The 24,727-nt window shown below is 40.9% G+C and overlaps 1 protein-coding gene across 9 annotated transcripts in view; it reads right to left on the bottom strand.

Moving 5' to 3' along the window:
- The window catches only part of LOC118321253 (A-kinase anchor protein 13), a gene marked incomplete at its 5' end in the record, with an annotated part of 98,360 nt that overhangs the window by 48,530 nt on the left and 25,103 nt on the right, over positions 1-24,727 (bottom strand). For all 9 annotated transcript variants that reach the window (XM_035652491.1, XM_035652492.1, XM_035652493.1 and 6 more), the window contains 7 exon segments: positions 10,094-10,179; positions 11,545-13,687; positions 13,954-14,149; positions 15,583-15,766; positions 20,978-21,149; positions 21,710-21,873; positions 24,511-24,661. In XM_035652491.1, the coding sequence (XP_035508384.1) occupies positions 10,094-10,179; positions 11,545-13,687; positions 13,954-14,149; positions 15,583-15,766; positions 20,978-21,149; positions 21,710-21,873; positions 24,511-24,661 (3,096 nt within the window).

Raw genomic sequence — 24,727 nt, 5'->3', positions numbered from 1 at the left:
CAAGTCTCACATGCACACGACAACATCCCACACACACAGTTGCGTGCACAGACAGTACACACAGGCTTTCTCTTTTCTCACAGCTGTGTTCAGATATCAAACAGAGCCCGCTGAGAGAGAACAAACACGCTGACGAGGAAAGATTAGCTGGTCACAGAGGGCGCCAGTACACACACACACACACACAGAGTCAAACACAGACACATAAATGCATGCACAGGTTCTGCTCAGAACTTAAATGATTGCCAGTGTTGCAACAAATTACAAAAGGGTACATGGCTCGACTTTACAGCAGAGCAGTGACAGCAGAACTTCAAATAGAAACAAAGGATCCTGACTAAAATGCAGATTAAGGCCACAGTAAAGGAAACGGCAGTTAAGTGTTATAATAGACTGTTTACACACACCAAGAGCCACCAGAACAGCTTGAGTGTGTTTGTGACACTGATTATATGAAGTGGATACTTCTCCTATGGAGTGTGAAGGTACCTGACCTTCGTGCACGTTATGTATCTACTTCTGTGTTATGTTTATTTTTGCCATATTATTATTATCATTTGGTCCAATGGTGACCACATGACATTATGAGATTAGTCTGGAGAAAATAGAAGCTATTCCAATTTCAATCACAGCATTAACTTCATCTCTCAACTCATAACTCCTCACTCAGTTCAGTGATGCTAGTTGCATAGCAACCGTGAAGCTGCCACAAAAGTCAGTGATTTGCTTAAGGACATTTGACCTCGTGTCTCTGAACAACAACCTGTCGCAGCCTTACTGTAGACAGATACTTTCCACTTACATTGTAGTCATTTTTGTGACTCTTTCCTCCAGCAAAACACCCACTGAGATTGACAGTTACCTAACCTAACTTTGACTTTTCGGCTACAAACATCACCAGAAAACAGTTGAGTTGTGTGCAAATTAAAATAGCAAACTTTTCCTGAAGAAAGTGCTATGGATGAAGGAAAAAGTAGGGTTGGACTTAAAGTGAGATCAGTAGAGGTGAAGAGGTAAGAATGTTTTGTTCATTACAAACCACAATGTGACAGCCAACCATACACAATCAAACAAGTGTTCTAGCCAGTTAGCAGGCCTGCAAACCAGTCAGTCAGCCAACAAGTGAAGACCCGATCCCCCCACTGAAAACTGGCAACCCGGAGTCTGAACAGCCCAGTGCATATTTGTAGCGTCGGGGGAATCTAAACTGTACCCAGTAAAAACACATCTGGTTTAAAAATAAAAAGGCGGGCTGGTGTGTGTATGCCGGGGCAGGCAGGACTTGGACTGCTGCCTTCTTTCTAAACAGGCAGGCAGCCAGAGAGGTTCCGCAGCATTGAAGGATGCCATGGCTGACTGAATGACTGTTTCCAGCCAGGTATGTATACATGTTGTGATCCCTGAGGGTGGCTGGCAGCAGACCTGAGGGCAAGGCTAATCTCTGTTGCACCCTGGAGGTGCACTGAACTCAACTTACCAATCACATAAACAAGATAAAAGCAAACACATCACCTGTCAGACAATGCCCAACAGGATTTGGTTTGGATTTTATTATATATTTCAAAACCAATTATAAAAAGGTGCTTATTGCAATCCTTTTCTCTAACCTCCCTTCACAGAGAGGTCACGGTCAGCTACAGAATAGTGCACAAGAGGAGCTGACAGGGACAGGGAATATTTCAGCACAGTGGAGAAGGATTGTATCTGTTCACCTGGTTGAAGGCCTGTCTTTTTGATAACTGAAACACAACCGGATAGTTTTTTTCAGAAGGATTTCCTTTGAGAACAGTAGAATGATCTTCACACGTAGATCATCAATATAGCGCCAAAAAGAACAAGAGTCAGACATTGCAGAACTTTGAATAGAGTGGGAACAACTAGTCCTGGAACCATAAAATGATCAGGAATGTTACAAATGTGCTAAAGAAGGAAATAAGTACACAAAAAAAGGAAAATGGAGATTTGTTATTTCCCAGCCCGTTGCTTGTATATAGTGTAGTACTATGTCAGTTAGTATAAAGGCTTATTCACAGTTACTGTACTTGGTAAGTGGAGTGATGATGTGTTTTTGTGACTCCAGGCCAGGAGAGATGCTGGGATGTGAAACGCTGGTTGGAATGAAGTCATTTGGCCAAATGCCTGTTTCCATCTGAGGCCAGAGGAAACCGTTAGCCCGGCACTACCATTTTCCCACACCATCATATCTCTCTCACTTTCTTTCCCTCTTCCTCTCTCTCTCTTTCACTCTAACTCTCTCTCACACACACACAGTCATCCTAGCTCTTTCACCCCTTGGGTGAAAAGAGGAGCTGACATCAGGAACAAGTTTAGAAAGTGACAAAAGACTAAAGAGAGGTGTTACATATACCAGAGCAATCCACTTCATGGATACATTATTTTCCTCTGAGTACCTCCCAGTCTGATCTGCTCTGCTTTTGGATGTCACAACCAGCAGACAGCATGACGGTTACCTTGACGTACTGTAGGTACTGTTGTGTATGTCCATATTTAGTTTATACGTGATACTCAAAAGTTCAGTTGGTGAATATTAGTTTAGATTATAGCTAGTAATCATCAAGCAGTAGGAAATAGTTCAGTTTTGAGTCACGGCCTTAGTTTGAATTAAATCAGTCTAGACTTGTTTAGTTGATAGTCATAAGCTAAAAGTTTAGTCTAGATTCTAGAACGGTATTCTATTATTATCTCCTTTATAGTTAGTCAAGTACATTTATATATATATAAATATATTTATACATACATACATATACATATACATATACATATATACATATATATATCACCCAATATCATAAATCACAAAATTGCCTCAAGGGGCTTTACAATCTGCACAGCTCTCTATCACTTAGACACTGAATTCAGATAATAATGGAAAAATGTAAGAAACATTTGGAGCAACAGAGGACGGATTACTCTCCTAGGATGGACATACGTACATGCAATAGATGTTGTGCGTACAGAACAGACCAACATAGTAAAATTAACAGTATGGACAATCAGTATGACACAATGATAAGATATATAGATTGTAAAAGTAAACATATGCATCCAGCTACTCCGAGCTGCCAACAATCAGACTTCTAGAGTAGTTTACAGCTATTTGACTTCACAAAGAAAACAAGACTAAGAGAGTCTCCAGCCATGCTAGCAGCTCTGTGAGGCTGCACACTGATTCTTTGAGCTAAATCCTAATGCTAGCATGCTAACATGCCCACACTGACAATGTTGATTATAACATTTTTACCATTTTTACTATCTCAACTTAGCATGTTAGCGTGCCGATTGCTATTTAGTACTTGGTGACAGCAATGGATGAAAAGCCAGTAGATAGATTACGTGAGTTATTACAATGTCTGTACCAAACTTTATCCATTACATTTTTGTTGAGTCTGGACTAACATGGTGTGCTGACCAACCATGCTGCTAGCATGACTAAAAAAGTGGGGGCTGGTAATTTGATAACCAGGAGGGACAGAGCAGAGCCACAACACAAAGAATATGATCATATATAAGAATAAAAGCAGTCCTGTCTTGTCAGGAGATATCTCTTAATCAGTAACATCTGATACAAATATCTACTATGCTCATGAACTTAACTACCTGCATGAGTATAAAATAAAAGAATCAACTGCTGTCCTACAGCCAGAACCAAAATCCAAGGCCCAGTGGAAAAACAGCAATATATGTTGTGCCATTTGCTCTTTAAATAGTGCTTTGGGGCGCTATAAAGATCCTATTTAGAAAGATTCCACCCTGTTCAAATGGTTTGACACAGAACTAATAGTACAGTAACAGGAGCTTCGAGGGAGAGTGAAGTGTCCCAACTTTGCAGTGGGACAAGACATTTTAAGAACATCAGTGGACTTTATATTCTCTTTTAGCTTTATAGTTTTTCAGACAAGTGCCCATTATCCTGACCAAATAATCCCGGAAAGACCTTAAACTGTCTGAGCCTCATTAAGTTTCACACACAGTTATTCCACAGAGATGGATAGAGTACAGGCATCTGTCTTGGTGTCACATACAGCATACCCAAGGCAACGTACATCTAGAAACCGCACTCCACCCCAAAATAATCAGCACTCTGTGTCTGGAGGGCCACTATCAACAACCATGCAATCATCTCCCAGGGTGCAACACAGCAAAACCCATCACAACATCCTTGGCAGACGACTACAGGTTTGCCCAAACATGTTGAAGCACTTTGTGACAGTTATGATTATGTTTTACTCGAGAAATAATGCTTTCTGGACAGCTTTTAAGAGTAACTGTGATAAGGCCTTTCACAACAATCTGCTTAAGCTGCTAAATCACTTCATGAAACTCTTTAATGGACTTATTTCCGTGTAATAATGTCATTAATTATCTTTGACCTCCCTTTAATGGTTCACTTTTACGATTCCAGTCCTGCTTTTATATCTCTTACCTAGTTTTTATTGCTTTTGCCATTATTTTTTATCTGTTTGAAGCACTTAACAACTGTGTTTTCAAAGCTCTCTGTTCAAATGACTGTAATTACCATAGCAGTAGCAGTATCATCATACCAAGCAACTTTGTTTGAGAGTGCAGATAGGTAGCCTACCTTTATCAAAACCACGTCTACCGCTCTCTCTCCTTTGGCACAGAGGCTGTACCTTCGCTTGTGTCGTTCGTACATTTTCCCTTAGAATATCCAGAGCAGATTTACTGATCAGAAGGTTCAAATCCAGCAGAAACACTGTTGAGGAGAGCTGAAACTGTCTGCTTAGCTTCACATCTGGCCACAGAAGCAGCCTTCTACCAGACTCCAGCTCTACTCCCTCCCTCCTTCTCCTCTTCCCTCCCTCCTTCTCTTCTTCCCTCCCTTTTCTTTTCCTCTGTCGCCTCTCAACTTCTCTCCTGACTCTGCCTGACTCATGCCTTTGCTCTTTACTTTTCTCTCTCTCGCACTCTCTCTCTCTCTCTGAGGCTGTGAATGTGTTTCTCTCATGCTGTACATCAGCCAGACAAAGTAGTGCATTGTTACAGTGTGACAGATGACAGATGACAGTAGGGCATTATTACTTCAGTTAATGTTTTTCAATCAATTTATGCTGTTGAGATTCAACACCCCCTGCTGGATGAGGATTGAGGCTACCTGTGAGGTGCCTTCTGGGAGTGATTGCACCTTTCTAAGATGATAGTTTTGGCCAATGGCCATGTTGAACAAAGTTGGGAGTGATGTTATGGAAGTGAAGCTAGAACAGAGCTAGAGTTGGCCAGCTACTCTCCCATGCAGATCACAAACTAGATGTGACTGATTATGTCTAGTCCTGTGTGATATGGTTGAAATCAATATTAGAATATTAATTCTTTAAAAAATCCGACATTAATATATCGAAATATGGCACATATGTATGCAAAATCATACATTAAAAAAATCTAACTGATGGTGATTGCTATGAACGGTGTCCCGCTCTTACGCATTACATCAGACAAAACTCTTGTTGTTTTAAACTAAATTGCTGTAATTGATTTCATTACATTTAATAATAATTAGCTTGGAATCATTTAATGAGGCAACAGAATATGGTAAAAAGATAAGATGATGTGATAATATTGTTGTGATACAATTCTGCTGGAAATATATAAAGTGAAGCCCCCAGCACCAATTATTTCTTACTGCATATTGCAAGTTACTGATTAATTTGCTGTCTATCTTTTGAAGTGTCTACTCCCCAAACAACTCAAATCAAATCAACTCATCCTAAAAGGACCAGTGTAAGATTTAGTGGCATCTAGCAAAAGTCTGTGGAAGAGAACCTGCTCCCTCTGTAGATAAAACCTCTCATTCTGAGGTGACGAAAACACATTCATTCTTATTTTCAGTGATTATACAATAATGAAATCATAGCTATGAGTATTATATATCATTTCTGCCAATAGATCCTCCGAAATATTACACACTGGACCTTTAAATGCAATATTGTTTTCCACCTCCAAAATTAAACTTACACTTCTGGGGTTAAGAGAGGGCCTGCACACTGGGGTTGAGCACCTCCTGGATGATATTTAGATCCATGTAAACGTGTGGTAGTCTCTATAGTCTGCGGGTTGTCCCCGACATGAGAATCTAGCTTTGACCTCAGGTATTGCTCTTAGCTGGCCAATAGCACAGGCGTGAATCCTGGCATCCACAAACAAATCAAAGTTTCCTCTAATCCGAGCTCTTCACAGAGCCCCAGGTGTTTCAGTGTCAAGGGAGACACTGCAATTGAACCGTTGAACCAAATGAACCACAGCGTTTGCATGGAAAATATAAACTTTGAATATACACTCCTGTTTGGTGGATTTCAAAACTGACAATCTCTTTGGTGCTCTGCTAAGGTTCCATCCAAGCACACAGGGAAAGAACACAAATAGGAGAAAAAAGATGCATCTTATTAAGGAGCATTTACAGAGATTAACATGTGGGACAAAAAGTAAAAATAGTCCATTGTCTTTAGGTTTTTACTTATGTATAAACAGAGCAAATGATACCTGCAGGTTCTGTCTATATAGCAGATACAGTGAGTCAAGCTTGGCCAGTCTGGTAAATAATACTGTGACACAGGCCATATTACAGTATATATTCTATTATAATATTGATGCTGTCTTCTTTGGCCTTTGGCTGTGGATTTTACTCACTTGATGAGCTGTTTACCTTGGAAAATGAACAGAGCTGTGAATGCAACCACTCCTCACATAAATAAAAGTAACACAAAGGGTGTTTATTGAACAGGCCTTATTGAACAGGCCTTGACGACAGCACATTTAACTTTACTGCTCCTTTCTTCTCTTCCATTAGGTGTTGTCAGTGGAGTATTCAGATCCTTTATTTAAGCACAAGTACAAATGCCACACTCTAAAATGACTCCATTAAGTAAAAGCCCTGCACTAAAAATGTTACTTGAGTGAAAGTATAACCAGGAAAGTAAAGTATTTAAAGTAAAAGTACTCAATGAAGAAAAATGTGACTGTTATACTGTTACTGTATACACCGATCAACCATAACATTGTGACCAGCTGGGCACCCTGGTGGTCAGAATGTTCTGCAGCCCCATACCAACAAACTGGATGCTCTGTGTGTTCTGACAGCTTTCTATCAGAACCAGCATTAACTGTTTCAGCAGTTTGAGCTACAGTAGCTCATTGTTGGATCGGACCACATGGGCCAGCCTTCATTCCCTACATGCATCAGTGAATCATGACCCTAATAATCAGTGTTATTCACTTCACCTGTCAGTGCTCAGAATGTTACGGCTGATCAATGTATATTCTATTATTAGATTAATATTAATCATGCATAGATGTAGAAAGCAGGAATTTACTGTTCTAATAGGTTGAGGATGAGCTCATTGTTAACTATTTTGTATAGGACTTTCTGATCATTTTTATTTTGGATTAATTTTCTCAATTAAACGATTGTTTGTTTGGTTTATAAATATTCAGAAAATTGTGAGAAATGCCATGTTATCATGCCTGAAGATCATGCTACTATGTCTCAATTTTGTATGTCGTGGTTTTCTGTTACTGAAAATCCCCCCAAAAAACAGTTTAAATAACAGTGAGAAATGCCATCACAATTACCCAGAGCCCAAAGTGACTTCACAATACTACATTTTCATATGTTTTGAGAGAAAAAGTTTAATTTGTAAAGTAAATAATTGAAGTGGAGAAGAAGTATAAAGTGGCAGGAGAAGAAAACACTCAAGTAAAGTAAAGTGAATGTGCTTAGTTATATTAAACCACTAGGTGCAGCTTTGACTTTATATGACTCCCATTTGCAAAATAAATGATCAGTCTAACTTAAATGTATACACAAGCTCATGTGTTGAGGATGGGGCTCACAGCTGCTGATAAAAAAACATGTCCAGAGCATGAGCATTATGGATCAAAGTGTTACCTATAGTAGTACCTATATTTTAAAACAATAACAGGAGCTAGTTGTTGTTGCTGTCATTTTCATTCTGTTATAAAGTCACTCATGCTGTTGTCTGCAGTTTTATAATCCTCTACCACTTTTAATCTTTTTTTTCTTAAAAATGATTTAATATACTGTGATAAAGGTGTGATATAAATCATGATGGTCGATGGCTGTGACTGTTCTAGTGATAATGACTGTTATTCTGATATATTTCACACACTTTGCGTCTAAACTACTACTACTACTACTACTACTACTTACTACTATTCAAATAGTCTGAACTAAAATGCTAAAGATAATTCCTGAGAATGCATCTCCAGTATGCGAACAGGCAATTTCTTAACCCCAACTCGTACAGTGTTTAAGTTTTCTTAACACCAGCGTGACTCCAAATTGCCTGCAGATCATAGAAATTACAGGAGATTTTAACAGGATCAAATGGCAGGTCATTAAATTCCCCCTTTAGAGGAAAGATTCCTATGACGCCATTGAGGCTACATCGCCCTCTGCTGGCGACCCCAGCGTCCTGCAGGCTGTGTATATCCTGCAGTCAAACATCTGGCATTCAGAACAAGCCACTGACCCAGACCGCAACCCAGGAATAAGCAGAGCCACTCCAGTCTATGGCTGCTGAGGAATCTGTCAGTCAGCAACATTTCAGAGTAAAGCCTGGTCTACTGAAGATCGCATCCATGTGCTCAGTGGCTGAGCTGAGACAGTAAATGAACTGCACAACATGACTGCCACACCACGAGGTAAAGAGATCCTGTTGGATTTTACAGTGCAGTAAATGTAGGTCATACTTAAAGACACTCCAGCAGGTAATATGTTGTTAAATGACTGCACTAACCAAAAATACAAAACATAACAGAAAGAGCTGCATGTCTGAAATTGAAAGGTTCTACTCAGAGGGAAAAATGTTCCCGTACTCCTGAACTCTCTGCAAATCCCTAGTTGGCACATCAAGCTGCTCCTAACCAAGTCCTGCCTTTCCTTCTCCCCCCAAATGTTTGCCATACTTCACTGGAGATACTATGCAATCCCTGACTATTCCTAATAAATATTTTAAAAAAGTTAAACTTTTAATAAAATGCCAAGAGTTGTCACTGTTTAAGCAACTGTAAAACTGTTCTTCTACAATAATGTTCGTGCATACACTAGGTACATAATAAAGTATTTGACACTTAAGCCTATAACAGAATAAAGTCAAAAACATTTAGTAGCAATTCTGCAGTTTCATTTTATTGAACGTGATTCTTTTCATCCATCTTTCTCATTAAATTCTGTCGTGCAGATGCAAAGTGCAAGCTATGCTATGATGCTATTACAAACTGTAATGCCGACTAACCATGCAAACAAGAAGCAATTATTAAATTCTTAACAATGGAAATCAGTCACGCCTTCATCACTCGGGCACTGGATTGAACTCGTGGCCAACATTGCAAGCTATTAATGAGTCATGAGGATGCCGAGATCTGTTTTTGCAAGCTTGCTGCCCATCCCTGGATCACATTAACAGAGTGACTCAACAAGTATACACACTGTACCTGTCTGATTAAACACACTGTCAATGTATGCACATTATTATTCTTACTTATGGTAGAGTCTACTATTATAAGTATTCACTAGATAACATTTTTATGTATTTATCTTTTAAATGTTTTAGTATATCTTTGCCTTAGCTCCTACACTTTTTATAAACACGAAAAACAATCCTTGTGATTACAACCGATACGTTTTTTTAATATTTTCTTTTCTCTCCAACTCATGTTGCACGTTTAGATTTTTTGTTCTGAATAAATCTCGCTAACCTGGCTTACTTGCCAGATAGCGTCAAAGCACTTGTGTTACTTGGCAGTTCAAACATGAATCAGTTTCACAAAACTTTATCACAGCAGAAATTTTGACATTTCATAGCAAGAAAGGCACAGGTGGAACATTGTAGTGCAGCATGTTATAAGTCCTAAAATATCTACTGTGAAAAAGATGCACTCAACTTAAGATTCAAGCCACATTTTACCCCTGGTCATGTAATAGCTCAGGAGCTGTGCTTGGTTGGATGTTTAGTCACAACAACATCTTCATGCCAAAGGTTTCGTACCTACATCTACAACAATGACTTACAGACATAGACAAAGTCTTTGAGCTTACCATGGAGATGTCTCTTTCCTCTGTTGGGCCATTTTCTTTCTGCCCTGCAGCAATTACAGTTTCTTCAGACATGATGGCTTCCAGCTCTGGAAAAATGCACACACACAATGCAATCACTTCAATGACAAATCCTCCAAATAAATACAGGAATCAATAACAAGTGTTTAGAGTGAAAGGAGCTGAGACTTGTCTTCTCTCACTGCAGATACACTGAGGAGTTTGACTGCATAATAGTGATGTATCAGCTTGTGTCTTTACTTTATATGTACTATTAAAGATTTTCTGAAAGGAACCCTTTAATGTAAACGAATTAATCACTCTTTGAATAGAAAAACAGAAACCAAATGGTTCATTGATGGTACTATAATTATCTGAGATGGATTACGGGAATCTATCTTGGAAGGCTTATGTAAGTGAACATGACTTGATGAATGCGAGGGGGGAGTGGAAAAGTCTCAGAAATCAATCTCCATGAAGAAGAACAACAACTTCTGAACATCCACTAGAACCCAGACTGAATATTCACATCTTTATTTCGAAACCATGAAACAACAGAAAGCTTGTCTCTGATGGTCTGTGATGTTACCTGATGCTAGACCACTGTCAGGTTGTAAATATATCCCCTCATTCATAATGACACCCCACTCTCTGTGTGACGCACAGCACCAACCTTGCCCTCGACCTTTCTTTATTGGACTTGGGTCCAGTACAATTATTCCTGATGAGTGAAAATTGCAGGAGTGCTGGAAGTTCACTTGCAGAAGAGTCTTTCACTTCCTGCTGGCTTATGTATGTTTGTTTTAGAGAATGCAGCCTTCTAGCTGCGCTACTGAGACTAGGTCACATGCACTGGTAATGTGATTGTGTCTGCTGACATACAGTATACTGTAAGCCAGAGTCTGCATGTGTGCAGGAGACAGAGACTAACACAGAACATATGAATATAAAGGGAAGTGTTGTCAGTCATATGGCCTGAGGTATCACAGATATAAACTGGCTCAGTATTTCCTGTTATGCAACATGTCACAAAGTATCCCAGTGTCCCACATGTCCCTAATGTTGCAAATTACGGTGCTAATGTCACATGTTAAAAAAAACACTATTTTGCTTTTATAAAAAATTAAATCCTAAAGAATTACTAAAACCTCATTAGAAAGACAATTGGCACCAAAAAAGCAGAAGGATTAAGCAAAGCATGTCTTCACAACAGCAATATATCACAATAAGATGTCACACAAACCAGAAACCTCTGTGAGCACAATTATGGTGAGCTACACTGCATTTAGTTTTTGTGGAGCCATTGCCATTAATCACAGGAGGAGGACTAAATCTGATTTAGCATATTTGTTTAGGAATAAGACTTTGACAAACATATTGCCCTGTGATGTATGAGAGTGTGTGGAACTAGAATAAACCTAATCTGGGACTGAAATAAATCAGCGATTGCCCACCTTCAATTGCACTTTGTGAGTTGCCATCCACTGCGTCAAGGGTCTTTGGATTTTCATTTTCAACATGAGGTTCAATGGATGCTTCATTGTGTGTAACATTAGCATTGACATCTTTACTATCTGAAAGTTGAGTGACACCTTGTGATGAGGACACATTAATCTCATTCTCTGAGCCCCTTAATCCTTCATCAAGTGACGTCTCATCTGCCGTCATCTCTGAAATATCCAGTTTGGGTTGGTGTGGCACCAATTGCACATCTCCACTCTTTTCAGCCAAGTTTACTGCAGATTTCTCACTGGTCTCTTTATGATGGTCCCCTTCAAGTGGGTTAATCACGTCACTTTCTTCTGCAACAGATGGACTGGGTTTAAATACAACCCTACTGGTGACCTCTGATGCCAAATACTCAATCTCCGCATTCAGTTCTGAGTCGTCTGCCTCTCCAGTTTTGCTTTCATCGACCTTCACCATTGAAGAGTCCCCGCTCTGTAACAGCGCTGGACCTAACGACAGATTCTCGTTGGAAAGTTCTGGGGCGATTTCCTCTCCTGTCCCCTCTATATTCAATGCCTCCATTGTTTGGAGGCTGGGTGACAGTTGTGATTCAGGCTCAGTGCCAGTCTGGCAGCAGTCTGTCACTGTCAGTTCACTGCCAGTGTCCGCTTCATTGTTTTCACCAGGTTTTGAATCATTTGGTCCCTCCATTTTGAATCCTGTTGAGGACAGTTCTGCTATCTTGGTTTGAAGCAAGTCCGGATTCACCATACAAGCAGTGTCCTGAGTGGGGTGGAATATTTCTGTTGTGGAGCTCCCGACTGATTGGAAACTGCCATCATCATCACTGGAGAGGCCATGGGTAATCCCTGAATCAAGATCAGCTTGTCTATTACTGGATCTGGGAACCTTTTCAGGTGATGGTTCAACTGATGGATCTGTCTGTATATCTTCCATGGAGTTTCCAGTAGTGTGACAGTCAGCTATATTGTCAGGTTCGTCCAAACTAGGCAAAACGGTACTTTCGATACTGTATCCAGAAGGCTGAGCTACGTCTTCACGATCTAACTCTTTACCACTGGTTGTTCCAGTACAATTCCCAGAATGACAACCAGTTTCTGGAGCCAAGCCCTGCTGCTCTGTAGTGTAATCCCTACCAGCTGTTTCCTGGTTTTGTTCCAGGCTGTTTATGTCTGGCGGAGGTTCCCCCTCGTGGAGGCCTTCTATCGAGAGACGTGGAACAGCAGATTCAGGCTCCTCAATTACATCACCGTAGTCTATCAGCGATAGGTTGGGGAGGTCTCCTGGGGTTGATAAAGGGTCTGTTAACCCTTCACTCTCTGCCCTCTCCTCATCTAAAGAGAGTCCGTCACAGAGCTCCTGGCTAAGTTTCATCTCTTCTTTCCCGACGTTCTCTCCTTCCTGACAGCACTCCTTCATTTCAGAATCAGAGGTATCAGAAACGTTAGAGCTCTCTGATGATGGTGTCTGGCCCATGACTAAAGCTTTCGTGTCTCCACTGGGCGTTATTAGATCTGTTGACTCGGAGATGGTCTCCTCCTCCCTCCTTTTAGCTGTGCTGTCCTCTGCTTCCTGCCCTGATATATCCTTTCCCTCCGTGGCCTCCTCTCCTTCCCGGATCACAGCCTCCCCTCTATCAGTTTCCTCTGCCTGTTTACCACAGCCTGCTGGTGGTAGGATTCCCACAGTAAAGCTCTCTCCTTCTGCCTCACTCTGTGCTCCTTCACTCCTGTCACACAAACTCAAACTCTGGGTGGAAACAACAGGCTGCTCCCTTCCCTCCTCTGTTTGGCAGTAATCGCTCTCAGTGTTTGAACTGAGACACACCCAGTCCTCTGGGGGTCCGAGTCCATGCACCTGGGGACGTACCTCTGACGCTGGAGTACTCACAGACAAACTCCAGTCTTTCTCTGCATTCCCAGTCTCACCGTGTCCACAATGAACACTACTGCTGCTTTCCACAAAGCAGTTTTCATCCCAGTTCCCTCCTGTTGTTGTATCCAGGCACTGTGATGCTAGAGAAGGCTGCTGTAGTCGCTCCAGACAGGTTATCTCTGTTTCTACACCATCACAACATTCAGCAGCGGTGTGGAGAGAATCAAACTGCAGCTCCAGTACAGAAACTCCCTGCAGAATATAGAAAAGGAGGAGAATAAACGTTAGCTTTTCCCTCAGAGAAACCAACAGAGCTGCTCTCTAGTTCTTATCAATCGCCAACCCTGTGATTGCATAAGGTGTTCCACCGGTTATACAAACTAAGCTTGAAGGTTAAAAAAATGAGGGCAGTGAAAAGACAAACAATCCAACAATGTTCAGCAGCAGCACAGGTCCTGGGTGAAGCCAACATGAGCAGTGATAGCGTGCTAAAAGGGCAGGGTGGCGTGGTGACTCACCTTGGCATGGAGATGGCATATCATGTGTAGCAGCTGCTCCACGCTCCTCTGAAGGGTCAAAGGGTCGTGGCCAGGGTGGTTGCTCAGCGTCAGAGTGTGTGTGTTCAGCCTGGGGAGGTGGCAAACTACCCAGGCATCCTTAGAGACCAGCTGGACAGTCTCAGTCCTTTTGTCCGTCTCTGTGTCCGTCTCAGCCCTGCCGTGAAATAAACACTTAGATCATCCGGAAGGGTCTGTAGCGTCATTGGCTAACACAGCACAGAACTGCTTTCAATAGAAGGTTTAAACAGTGAGGTCAGCCGATCCACACTCCCCCTTTTCTTATCCCCGGTAAGGCTATTTCTTTCCTCCGGAGTGGGAAAGGCCATTGGTCAAATACTGTGGTTGCTAGTCTATTCTAGCAGTTTAGTGGGTAATCAAGCCACCTATAATGATCCTGTCAAGTAATTAACCAGATAGTAAATGTATAAAAAAAAAGTTCCAGACGCTGTGGCCAGCCAACCAAAAATGTTACTTTCCTTCCCAGTAGTAAAATGAAGACCACTCCTAGTCGATAAGCTTTCTGAGAAAACTTCACTCCCCCTGCTGCATCTGCTCTAAGTGTTGAAGGTGAAAGTATGTGCAGTGTTTTTGTCCATAAAGATAGTGCTGTAAAGGGGAGACACCTCCCAGTCAGGCAAATATGTTTGCGTAATCCTGGGTGGACTGCTTTAGCTGCGAGGCCTGATGGCTGAGGTCACCAGCCAGGCTGCGAGTTACTTCACTTTTCATGAGGGAAATGTAATTACCACCACATAAAGAGGGAGCTGTAAGTTGTAAAGCAACTTCAGTGCATGCTTCGTAATGAGCGAGCTCACAAAGTGGTAGTTGTCTTTCAGCTTGTGGCATCTTCATTTTGAGATAAATGAAAACTATTATGCACAAGATAAGTTGAGTGCTTAGAAGACATAAAAACAGTCCATTTCCACTTTAAGCCGCTTCTCAGTCTATTTACCAAAAAGCTGTTTTCCCCCAGCAACTTAGTGTTCAACTATAAAAGGGATGGGAAGAATTTGACCTCAGTAGTCACTCACTGCAAACAAAATACATACATCCTCTTGCCATTAAACTCTATAGAGACAACACTGCTGTGTGTGTGTGGATTAAAGTAAAGTTACACTTAGTGAGATGTTGTGGAGAAGTATTACAACAGGTCAGTAGTCACAGAAGTCGTAACCAAGGCTTTTGTGCTGTGAATAGTTTCCCATTTCTCTGGATTCTCTTGGAACAATAATGGCAGCCCACAACTTTTCAATTTGCCCTCAACTATCCGGCTGCAGCTGTAAGTGCTAGGCTAGGCAGTGGGCTTTGTGGCGGTGTTCTTTGGATACTTTTATTGTTCCGTGAAGGTAACAGACAAACAAGGTTGCCCTAAAGGACCTAGTGGAACTGCTCCATCTGCCCCTTTAATATACTGACATGAGACTGTTTGTACAGAAAGAGGGCAATGTTCCCTCTGTCAAACAGTGTGTACATATTGTTTTATTGTTTTTGAATTATGCTGAAACTAAAGAGCACTGCATTAAAAAAAATGTACTATTACTGTCCAATTAAAAACAGCCTTTGACTGTGATTACAAGATGTGCTTACTTTGTGAGGAGCTTGTGGAGGCGTTCGTGTCCTCGGAGGGCTGCAATGGTGGAGGGGGTGTGGCCCTGTCTGTTGGCCAATCGCAGCGCTTCTCTTGCTCCAGACTGCTGCAGCAAGAAGTGCGTAACTCGAAAAAGACCTCGACGTGCTGAGAAATGCAGCAGAGTCTCCTGAGGATTCGGGTCTGAGGAAGAGACAGAGCAATATAAATTCAGGAATAAGCACAAGAGTACAGAAATAATCAGACAAACAAACAAAAAAGAACAGAGCAAGACAGAAGACTGCAGCAGTCCAGGCAACCAGTTTGTGGTGCAGTAGCTGACATACCATTACTAGCTGCAGCTTGGCAACACCACAGTGCTGTCTAATTATACCAGTACAGGGTCCACAACAACAGACCTTTACACATTTGCAGACTGATAAAACCACAGCTTGTGTGTCTGTCTTCAACATCAACACAGGTATATGGAAGCTGTACTGTCATTTTTGGATTAAAGCCAACATGTTTTGGGGTTTTTTTTTTTTTTTTTAAACTGGCCATTTCTGGGCCAGGATGAGCACTTGCTGGTTGGTCCAGAGATCTTCTCATCTCAGCTTTAATCTGTGCAATTATATATTCGTCTGAATTCACTGGGGAAAATATTTACACATACAGAAGTTGGCCAATCTTTTCTGTTATTATTAAGATCTTCTAGTGTCAAGACACTGGCAAATTTATTGTCAATTTAAAAGGGCAGCCTGAGATAAGGCGTAAGCTTGTTTACAAGAGAGAGAAAGCCGTGGAGTTCAAAAAATGGTAACTTCACAATTAAAGGTGGAACATACAGATCATTGGAGAGAAATACATCCTTAATAAGTTAAAACTGGTAAGTTGAAACACAATACAACTGTACAAGTTCAATGCTGTGGTGTTTGAAAGCTCTCCACTTCAGCACCCAGATGTCTTGTAATGCAGAGTCAGTAGTATACTGCACACATAATGCTCTTGTTTATCAAACCAGCTGGTCTCTGGTTATTAATAACAGCAGAAACTACAGGAATGCGAAAGATAAAATGTCCACGGTACTGTTGCTGAGTCCAGATTTCTTTGGACTTAAAGTGTTTCTTCACTGTTATTAGAAAGATTGTGTTTTACTCTTTAGCTACATTTGTCACTGCCTGTGAACAGAGGATTTTCTTCCTCCAGTGTCCATACACAAATCCAAACATTATTTGAGCAAACAGGGAACGTTCATGTTTTTTTCAGTTAGACACAGTTCTATATTACAACTCCCTTGTCATTTCATGTAGCTTTTTAATTGTGCTGTGTGCAGATTTCAATAATTAGATGAAATCAGTTGGAAAAGAGTAAAAATAAAACGGCCGAAATGTGCGACAGATCGGTCAAAGGGGCTGAAAACACATTTTACTTTCTGTTATCAGCACCATAATAACCATTAGGCAACATTTACAATGCTGGTTGTGTCTGCTGATGAGAGGTTTCACTCCATTTACCGTGGGCCAGTCTGAATCACCCTGCCCTGATGAATTTCAAGCTAATTGGTCATAGTTAATGCTCCACTTGGCCGAGCTGGGCCGGACTGGAATGTGGGGTGCCAAACAGCAGCAGGAAATGCTTTACTGCTGCGTTTGATCATGGTTCCTCAAAACTAACTGCCATAAGATCCATGCCATTTTTGTACTATGACATCTGGGAGGGTCAGCTGGGATACATGTAGTTAGAGCCATTTAATGCAGTACAGGAATCACTAACAATGGGTCACCATGAGCCAACAAAACAGCTCCACTGCTCCTTGGCATTGATCCTAGTCTAGCTGGCTATTAGGTAGCTTCACTAGCTATGCAAAAGTCAAATGTTTTTTCTCACTCTTTAAACTTCCAACTATAACAAACATGAAGACACAACGATTACTTTCATTATCGATCTTTTTTGTTATTCATTAATTCATTATTTGGTCTAAAAAGTTTTGCTACTTTTGTCCAACCAACAGTGCAAAACCCAAAGATATTCAATTTGCAAACATAAATTACATTCCCATTAGTGACAGCTGTACTTTTTTTTTATGTTTAAGGGTAATTAGCAAATCGTAGCAGGCTAAGATGGTGAACACATTATAGCAGTTAAACATCAGCATGTTAGCATTGTCACTGTGAGCATTCTAGCACTATAGGCTACAGATAATTTGACACTGAATGTTGCTAACTGGTAAATTAGATGAGTGTTGTTCACCATTTTCACTGATATGCACTGTTCTTCCAGGTGAAATTAATTTCCCTGAGGACGATAAATGGCTGGCTATGGTGAAATCAGTGACTGCTGCGTGTCCACAGCGTGAAGGATGACTGAGATAAAGCACCGTCACCTCTACCTATAGTCTGCCGCTATCCATCATCTGACAGATCTGATAAATGTAGAGCAGACTTTCACTCCTCCTCCCTCCCCGCAGTTCATTGCAGCTCAGCGTCTTGTATTGAAGCCGTGACATATTGTGAAGCAAAGCTTATTAGAGCACACATCACTCACGGCAGCAGGAGGCCGCCTTCAACATCAACAACATGACAACTGACTTCCATGCAAAAGAGCCTGCATGCGTCTGTCCATCTCTAAAAAGCTATAACACTTTTGACAACAGTAACAGGCAGATTTTATCTAATCGGCAGGAAGGTCTTTACTGAACATTTGATTTGATGACTTTTCTTTGATGAATAAAACATTTTAAGGAGTCAGTGGACTTTCAATCCCCACTATGTACTTATTGAGTCTTCATTTTTGTCAGAGATCCTGCTGGTTTGGTCTAATATCCAAGTCTAAGTTAAACCATGAGCTATTATCGTAACAATAGCCAGAGGCAGAGGCCGCACTCTAACTACTCCCAAAAGCCTTGTTTATGCTGCTTCTCAGAGAGCAATTACCTCGCAGAGTTTATCATCCACATCAGCTCGTTTGGCTTCCTTTAACTGATTAAAGTCATCAGAGTCAATGGCTGGAGAAAATTGGCACTTTCATTTTAATAAAAACTGTAGGTTTGTTTGCACTGACATAGTTATTTCTCACAACCTAAACTGCTGTTTGCCCAGACTGCACAGCCCACACACACTGTGCTCTGTTTGATCATACTAATACCAGAGTCAGATCAAGTCCATATAAAGAGGTGTTTTCGTGTTCATGTCTTCCTGTTAATATAAGCGACCTAGTTGACATCAACCTTCCATTTGAAAGATGTATATAGCCTCCATTATTTCCACTGAGTGTCAAGCAGTTCTTAATAGAAGATTAAAAGAAAATCTATCATTCAGTCATTTTTCAGGTAAAAATGTCGATGATTTAACTTAATTATATCTGTGTCTCTGTGTGGTTGCTGTAGCCTTGACTTGTAGTTACATTTCTGAAGAGACGCACGTCAGTTATGGCGTAGGCTACGGCAGCGTATGCAGCTTCATATCTATGCTGTAACCTCTATCTCTTTAGTCTCTGGTAGCCCGCACAAGGAAATAATTCATCATTTAATCAAACAAATGTGTAGCTGATGCCACGAACTGCACACATACTGCAGGTGTGTTGACTTATAGATAGGAGTCTGACTTCACTTTATGTGCCCTGCATTGTGGATGATTCATCCACAGACTTCGGAAGAAGACAATTGCTGCATTGGTACCGCACTTATAAACCTGCCTTTAAGCGCTTTTGTCAATAAATGTGTCTAGGAGATCCTGTAGAACTGGTTATACGTTAAAATATAGCCATCAAATATCATAACTTCCATTTCTAAAAAACTATTTAGTCCAGTTTGAACAGGCAGCTGGATATCGTGTCTGGGCTGTGCTGTTTTCAGCAACAACACAAGACTTACAAAAGAAGAAATCACAAGTCTCTGCTCCGTGAAATCAGTGTTACTTTCACAAAACGCTAATAATATCATGTTTCTATGGTGGCTTGCTGACCAAGGACTGGCAAGTAACGGCTTGACAGAGCAATCTGTGTAATCTGTGTACTCTGGGTCAATGGTGAGCCACTACCCAGCATAACTCCTGCTAGTGTAGTACTACATTATCTGGCCGAAATTCTATACATTATCATGTGTTTCACATATTTAGAGTTGGGAGTTTGACGATTGAGTGTTTCTCAATTTTTTTACCCTGTGTACCATCTAAGAATATATTAAGCTCTCCAAGTGCCACCATTATGACTTTAAAATACAGTGGCCTAGGTGACTACGTAGCAGGTTGATAGTGAAATAAAACTTACAGAAAGGTCGAAACTTAGTTTAAATTACATTTCAGCAGTGGTTGAATATGTTCATTCAAAATGTTGTATTTTGATAGTATTATATGTTTTTGAATTTATTTATTAAATTTGTAGAACATTTCAGATAATATATGATAAATATTTCAAAGCTTTCTCTGCATAACATAAGATTGTTACAAGAGACAGTTTATGTACCACCAATGGTACCATAGTTTGAAAACCAGTGATTTAGATCATAAACCCCGCTTCCTGCAGCCTGTGTCATGCCCATTTCAGACTACTGCTCTGAGACTGAGTAACTTCCGCATTCACACAGACTACCTTCATCTGTTGGAACGCGCAGCTGTCGATCGTGATTACCCCAAACGTCAGCGCTTCCACTGTCAGTATAAAATGTGTTCAGTTCCACCACAGTAATGACGACGGTGCTTGTGAGCGTGTCGCATTAATCAGCTGTTGGATTTGTCTATAAAGGTAGTTAAACGGGAGTCTTCTACTAATTAGCAGCAGGACACACACGCACACACACACACTGCAAAGCACACACACACAGAACAGAGACTTCTTAAACTGTATATTGTGCACTCATCTGCATTAATCAGTAGAGTTGCAACAATTAGTTGATTAATTGATTAGTTTTCAGCTATTAAATTGATCCGATTTATTGGTTTGAGTAATTGTTTGTGAAAAAATTAAATTTTCTGAATATTTTCTGGTTTCTTTAGTCGTCTATGTCAGTAAACTGAAAATCTTTGGGTTGTGGACAAAACAAGACGCTTGAGGACGTCAACTTGCACTTTGGGAAACGGTGAAAAATGTAACCACAACTAATCGACTAATTTACAAAATGATCCGACATGTTTAATCGATAGTGAAAATAATTCTTGGTTGCAGCTATATCAATTAGTAACAATGTCGTTTTCAGCAGTAATGCTGCAAGACAGTGCAGAGATTGATCAGTCTTGCTACTGCATGTGATACATCAACACACACACACGAGAGGTGCCACGTGTTTCATTATGTGCTGTACAACTATAATTTGCCGGTATGTTTCTGAATCAGTGCAGAGACATACTGTCTGACCCTTGGACATTTTATTGTGTGATGAAATTGCTCGCTACAGACCAGTCCACTGCCTGCCAGTCTCACCAGTGTTGTTGGTTAGTTTTCTCCCAAGTAAGCTCCATCCTGGAGGCAGCGTCAGATGGTGGAGGGCCAGCGCCAGGCTCTCGTCCAGACGTTCACACTCCTGCAGGGGAATCTGACACTCATCGAGCAGCAGCGCCCCATCGAGGCCGTCAGTCCGACCCGCCGTGCTCACCTGGGTGGAGGGTGATTACAAAGATGAGTCAAGTTTTTACAGAGGAGGAGCTGAGGCTTAGTCTACTGGAAGCACTCGCTTTAAGACGCTCAGCATAAGAGCATTAGCCAAATGCCTGAAACGTAAGACGTAAATGTAGGAAGACACATCCACACGCATCTATCAGTGCTGCGCTTAATTTGGGGCTGCGCTGTGTTGACAAAAACAAATCATATTCAGATTTAAAAAGTGAAAAAATGTTCCATTAGAAGCTTTAGGTCTGAATGCTCAAGACAGTTGCATTATCTTGTCCTCCTCCTTGGCAAAGCAAATTTTATATTTCTATGGGATGATAGATTGCGCTGAATAGAATTCATTAAGTGAATGCTGAGGACTGTGAGACGTCAAGCCTTGTCAGGGAAGACACAATAACATGGCAATCTTTTGTCTTACTGTCACTTTGCCCACATTGCTGTATCACAATGGTAACCACATTTTCTCCTCTTCTGTGACAAGCCTCAGTTTTTGTGGTTATGTTACAGCTTATTCAGAAATGGAAATGACTCGTTTTTGTTGCTCACCAGGAACTGGGCCATGTCAAAAGCCAAATCCTGGACAAAGCTGAATCGATGCTCGGCCAAAGGAGCCACGCGACCCACACAGGGCTTTAGGTCTTCGGGGGCCTCGGGGACACCTCGGCTGACTGAACACAAGGTGACCAACACCACCTCGCAACAGTCATGAGCTACAAGACAATACAACAAAAAGAAAGTGTGAAAATACAGAAGAAAGGAGAAACAGAGGATACACAATATATTTATACAAATAAATAGGTTATATTCTTTATTCTCAGTGTACCTGAGTATATGACTAAATCCCCCATGTGTTTGACATTTTTAGAAAGTTGAGTGTGCATAAGCAATTTGCTATGTGCTATGACATTGCGGTCATAGCAACAACAGTCAGTCACAGAAAGTATAACAACGAGAACGGCTAAATCAGTGGTACATAAAATAACTGATATTAAATGTGCCACAGTTGCGACCTGTGAAAAAAAACAGTAATTAGGAAGCAACATAGAAGAAAAGGAGATGCTTCTAAACAGTGGATACTAGCTAGTTACATTCCATGCTGGCAGTGCTAAATGTCACAGGGTTCATCCAACACACACTTTTTAACTTATCACTCACATTCACAAACCTTTTTCATGGAAAACCTTTTGACACATCACAGAACAAATGTAGAGGTGGAATTAAAAAAGTAATGATGATAATCCATCCAACAGCTAGCTGCTGCACTTTCAGGCTCCTGCTGTCTCACTGTCGTACTGGGACAGAGCCATCGTTAATGTTAGTATTAAAACTAACATGGTTGGGCTTATATTGTACTTCTAAAATATCATTTGGTTCATTCATTTAATTCAACTGTATACTGTAACTGCAATTTCACAGCTTGGGATCAATAAAGTCTATCTAATAAAGTCTTATCTATCTATCTATCTATCTATCTATCTATCTATCTATCTATCTATCTATCTATCAAGTCAAGTAAATTGTGTCAAATCAGACTGAATTTTGCGACAATACCATGTTAACATTCCTCCCTACAGGAAAGCTTCCACACTCGGCATCAACCACCTTCCAGAAAAACTAGATTAATCTATTTTCATGAAACAGATCATTAACTAAAGATTACCTACAATATTGACCTCATAAGAACCAGTCATTACCAATGATCAGTGGCAATACAGTGCAGACTGGCACTGCTGACTAACATCATATCTAATTAATACCAATAAATCTGAACATAATTTGACTTAATGAAACACATGTTTTAATTTATCTCACTAATACCTATCCAGCAGTCACAAATCAAACTCAACCAACCAACAAATTAATTAAAGATTTATGCTAATTAATTTTCAGTTGTCATAACAAAAAGACTGAACAAAGAGGACTGCAGTCCACATGCATGGCCAATGTCAAAACACAACTAACGGGGAATAAAGGCTGTGCATTGCTGTACGGCTGTAAATGCATGCAGTGCTTCTAATTTACAGGGCATTACACGGCCTTCTGCATCAATTTACTTCCTCCCCAAATGCCAAGTCTTACAGTGTGGATGCAGGACTCTCTAAGAAGAAAACAACTGGAGCCGACCCTTCATTCCTACCATATCACACATTGTTGCTTGTCTCTACAAACATAGTTATACTTAGCAACTCCACTGAGGTTTTAAATGCCTTGCTCAAGGGCGCTTTGATCCAAGTCCAAGAGTACTGATTCAGTGTATGTGCAGCCCTTTTCCCAGGCCACCTGGGAATTCTATCCTGCGACCTTCTGCTTGGTCACAGGACCGGCCCTTCGGAGCTCTGTGTGTGCTGATGGAGGGAGCAGGGAAGCAAAGCTAATCTGTTAGTAGAGAGTGACACTTCCTCTGACCCAACCACCCAACCCCACCCCTCCTCTCGCTCAGGCGGCTGTAATTCCGCCAAACTCTTAACAAGATAACACAGTTTAACATGTTCCGCCTTCTCCTGCCAGCAGACACTTGAGGAAAAAAATGAGTTCAGCAACATCTTTTTCTCAAGTCTTTCCCCAACACTTCGCTACCATCCATGAAGGGTCGTAAGTGTTCTGTAGTTGCACCACCTATTTTTCTGTATAGGGTGCCCTTTGACCCTTGATTTCTGAGCTGCCTGTTGTTGCTCATTCACCTCACAGAAGGTATCTCTGACTTTCACAATGGCTAAATACGCTCGATTTTGCAGGCAGAAGCCATGGGATGTGCTCCAAGAGGAGTGATGAATGAGCCAGGCTCTAGGAAAAGTAAAATGAGGTGATTTCTCTCTCCCAAATCACAACATTAGTTTAAAAACGAGGACAGTGGTGGTGGATGATTAATCATTTATTACTTTAACTTTCTTACACAGCTATAATAACTCCTGACTGCCCCATGCCTTCTGTGTGAAGTCAGGGTAGAATAACACCATCCCCTTCTTAAATGAATTAAACAGTCCGACTTTTGGCATTTGGAATACTTTAGCACCTCTTAATGTTAATTTGGGTAATAGCACATGCTGGATATAGAGAATCTACCAATACAGGATATCTGACTTTCAGTGAATATTCATATATTTTTATTTTACATTTTTAAAATGTATTTAATTTTTATTCTTTATTTTGAATTTATCTTGTTTGTTTTTATTTACCAACAGTAATCTGGGTAATCTAAAGGGTATCTGCAACAAGGACTGTGGTATCACTAAGACAAATTAAAAACAGATTTAACACGTATTAAATACTGTAGGTGGAGCTGCCTTCCCACAGGTCCATTAGAGATAACACAAAAGCTGCGAGGCCTTGTGGGTGGGTTGGCTTACCGGGACACACTGCCTGCAAGGTGTCATGATTGCTCCTTAGGGTGCTGGTCAGGTGCCTCTGTGTGCTGCCAGCAAACAACAGGAAGTAGTCCACGCCCTCCTCACCAGCCAGCTCTTCATCAGCGAGCTGCACTGTGATAACACACCGCCCCTGCACAGAGAGAGAGAGAGACAGAGACAGAGAGAGAGAGAGAGAGAGAGAGAGAAACCAAGATAG

The sequence above is a fragment of the Morone saxatilis genome, unplaced genomic scaffold (assembly GCF_004916995.1).
Source record: "Morone saxatilis isolate NCDOM2014 unplaced genomic scaffold, NCSU_SB_2.0 Contig11, whole genome shotgun sequence".
Lineage (NCBI taxonomy): Eukaryota > Metazoa > Chordata > Actinopteri > Moronidae > Morone > Morone saxatilis.
Note: the sequence above shows the minus strand (reverse complement) of the source record. Positions and strands in the feature narration are given on the sequence as shown.